Raw genomic sequence first — 3,443 nt, 5'->3', positions numbered from 1 at the left:
TCTAGTATATCTCATTATCTCTTGCACGGACTCTGCAGCCTGCACAGTGTGTCAAACCGACTGTAGAGCAATGCGTTGAGTGTTGACTGACTGACGGATGATGATGCCAATCCTTCATTGAATGAACCTTTGCCACATCCATTCACCAACATACTGCCTGGCCCGATGCATGCATGCAAAATCCAAAGACAAAACAAGAGTCTGACCAATGCCAATCTACTTGCATTCAACCCGATCGATGTACAAAAAGAAGGTGCATCCCTGCAGATTCTACATGAACAACTTCATATGAAATTCACACAAGGAACACTCTCGGAAATGAGAGATTCAATTGGAGAAGACAAATAGTAGTTACTTAATCTGTGTACTCAGCTGTGTTAGCCCCCCAAGTCTGATAACCACACACATGAACAAAACACCAAGAAATTAAGAAGGAAGGCCAAGAACAGTAGAAAAACCAAACGCAACCAAAAGAGAGATCAAACGCCATATGTAACACTAATCACCACCACCGCTTATTAACTCCCTTGTCTCTATCCCTATCATCTCCACATGCTGACAACCGCGTGTGCATGAGCCATGCATGCATGTACGGCGGCTGGGCTAGCTGTCGCCATCCTACCACGAACTGCCGCCGCCGCCGCCACCGCCACCGCCGGCGTCATTGCTGCTGCCATTCCCGATCATGCTGTTATTCCAGAACCCCAGGGTCTCATGGCCACCGCCGCCGCCTTGGTCTTTGCTGTGCTCAAACTGATCACCGCCACTTGCACCTCCTCCATTTGGGTTCGCACCCGGCTTCAAGTCCTCGAACGGGAACAACATCCTTCCCGTTGCGCTCTCCTGCGCGCCCTGCAACCCAGCGCCGTATCCCCCGGCGTCGCCACCTCCTCCCGTGTCCAGGGAGAACCCGAGCATGTTGTGAACCTGATGCTGCTGCTGCTGGTGGTGTTGTTGTTGCTGCTGCTGATGGTGGTGTTGCTGATGCTGCAGCGGCATGCGGAACTCGCCAAGCGCGAATCCCGCGGCTGCGTACTCCGGCGGCATCCCGAGCTGCACCTGCGGCATCGGTACGTAGCAGCCGGTGCTCCTCAGCAGCTCCATCGCGGAAAACGCGCCCATGCCCCTCCCGCCGCCCGCGCCGTTGGCCGCCATGGCGCCTCCCGGGTTGCAGACGCTGCTGCTCTCCAGGCTAGGGAACGCCGCGAACTCCGACGGGTGCAAGACGCGGCCGTGGTGGTGGGGGAACGCCAGGTTGAGGTCGTGCGCGCCCTCGTGCATCAGCTTCGGGTTCTTGGCCGCCATCCCGCCGACGGGGACCGTCCCGGACACCGCCGCCGAGGTGGGGACGGCGCCCACCGCGGACGAAACCACCGAGGACGACGATCTCTTATTCTTGCGTGAGCCGCCGCCGACGGGCACGTTCCGGAGCGAGCCGCCCTCGGTCCAGTAGCGGCGGCACGTCTTGCAGAAGTAGCGCGGCTGCTGGAGGCTGTAGTTGTTGTAGTAGCAGAACTTGGTGTTGGTGGAGTTGCACCTGGGGCAGTTGATTGCCTTCTCCTTCTGCGGCCGCGCCGCCTTCCGCTCGGTGGAGCCCGTCCCGGCAGCCGCGCCCGCTCCTGCCGCCGGCGGGCCAGGAACGGGGGCCCTCTGGGCTTCGGTCCCAGACGGCTGCGCCGGCTGTGGGTTCGGGTTCCCATTAGAATTAGGATTTGGGTTTCCAGCCATGATCATCTCCTCCATGGGCTTCACGAGCCCTAGCCCCTGTTGACGAACACATATTGCACCTCATTAGTAGATATCACAAAGCCAAATCCTCGATGTTAAGGCAAGTAAGCCAAGAAAATGCTGTATATGGGAAAATGGATGGGGTTTGACATGACTATGAGAGCCTGAGGTGTGAGGATGATTCTTATGGTTATGGTGCAACAAAGAACCAAGCAAATGGATACAAAGTGAGATTAAAGGGCGGGGAAAAGGAGAATGAAAAAAGGTTGGGGAAAAAAGGAGACGAAAAGATGAGAGAGAAACACACCCCCACCACCACACAAAACTCAACTTTGTTTGTAGGGTTGCGCTTGTGGCAGTACTGCTGCTGCTACATCATCCAAGACATGGCTGCTCTTTTGATGCAAGGCGCCGGAGGAAAGAGAAGGGGAAAGAAAGCTAGGGGAAAAGAGAGATGAAAAGATGAAAAGGATGAGGGGAAAGGATAAGAAAGAAAGGCAGGAACAAAGGCAAAGAAAAGCGGTGCGTGCCCGTGTATGCGCCTTTCGAGGATTAAAAGCGGAGACAGGGGAGAATTAAAGGCCCCGAGCCCTGAGCTCGACGCCAACGGAGAAGACAACACGCGGACAGAAGAGAAGGGGAGAGAAGAGAGACACAGATGGCCATACATGCGTAGATCTGCGCCAGAAACAAAAGGTTGGCCATGGCGGTTCCCAAGAAGAGAAAGGGCGCCCAAGATCGTCATATCCCATCAAGGAAAGCGGGCGTGAAGATCAAGGGCACGGTAGAAAAAATAGTGGACCAAGAAGGCAAGAACACAGCAGCAAGATCCACAAGAACACAAGCCATCCGGCCAGCCTGAGGCGGGAGATCTTGCATGCATGGCCCTAGATGCGTACCGATGTTGTAGTAACCTGGGTTTGAGGTGGTCACGTATGAACACCAATCAGCTTACCTGGTGCCACTGGGCCGCATCCATCCAAGGATCGATCCCAATTGCTGCTCCTGCTCAACAAAAATCCTCGCCGGCTGCGCTACGAACAGGAGGGGAGAACGAGGAGCGGGGCGAGGAGAGGAGGAGGAGCAGCTAGATGTCGTCTCGAGCACACGGTAGAGAGAGAGGAAGGAATGTCTTGTGGATGACCGTAGTGGGATTGCTCGCCCTTCTCTCTCCTCCATATGTCATGAGATAGTGGGATTCTTTTTCTCAGTAGTTGTATTTTTTATGTCTCCGGACTAGAGCAGGGGAGGAGGAGGAGGAAGAGGGAGGGAAATTGCTGCGCCAGCTTCGGTAGCTAGCATGTTTTTTTGCACGACGCTGATGAGCGCTGTTGTCCTTCGTTGGTCGCCGAGGTTTGTCCGCGTGTAGGCTTCCAAGTGTGCTTTGTGTTGTTGCGAGTTTTTGGTGCCGTTCGCAGAGGACTTCGGATGAGTCGGTGAGAAACTAGTCAACCCAAGGGCAGGGGGCAGGGCCAGGGGCGCGGCTCTGATCGGCGTTATGGTCCATGGGGCCACGCACGTGCTTGGGACGCCCTGCCACGTGCAGGCAACTAACCATTGTGTTTCTAGTCTTTAGCAGTGGGTGTGAGCAGCGTAGGTACTCGACTGACCGGCTTGGACTCCACCTCCTTCGTTTCGATTGCATAGCAGTACTAGTAAATTTAAGAGCATCTACAACCGGAAATCTGGCGTCTTAAACGTCCGCGGGCACTCAT

The 3,443-nt window shown here is 55.3% G+C and overlaps 1 protein-coding gene across 3 annotated transcripts; it reads right to left on the bottom strand.

The window, feature by feature from the left end:
- Positions 1-310: 310 nt before the first annotated feature.
- Positions 311-3,101, bottom strand: LOC123137649 (dof zinc finger protein 2). Of its 3 annotated transcripts, none has more exons than XM_044557471.1 (2): positions 2,684-3,101; positions 311-1,764 (listed from the first exon to the last, which is right to left on the bottom strand). In XM_044557471.1, exons 1-2 carry the CDS (start codon positions 2,705-2,707, stop codon positions 619-621), a joined length of 1,170 nt encoding a protein of 389 aa, XP_044413406.1. In that variant the 5' UTR covers positions 2,708-3,101; the 3' UTR covers positions 311-618. The 3 variants fall into 3 exon arrangements, with proteins under 3 accessions (XP_044413406.1, XP_044413408.1, XP_044413407.1); XM_044557473.1 differs by lacking the exon at positions 2,684-3,101 and adding an exon at positions 2,036-2,670; XM_044557472.1 differs by lacking the exon at positions 2,684-3,101 and adding an exon at positions 2,060-2,670.
- Between the last annotated feature and the right edge of the window lie 342 nt (positions 3,102-3,443).

Source organism: Triticum aestivum, chromosome 6B (assembly GCF_018294505.1).
Source record: "Triticum aestivum cultivar Chinese Spring chromosome 6B, IWGSC CS RefSeq v2.1, whole genome shotgun sequence".
Classification (NCBI taxonomy): Eukaryota; Viridiplantae; Streptophyta; class Magnoliopsida; order Poales; family Poaceae; genus Triticum; species Triticum aestivum.
This window is presented reverse-complemented; position numbering and strand designations above follow the sequence as displayed.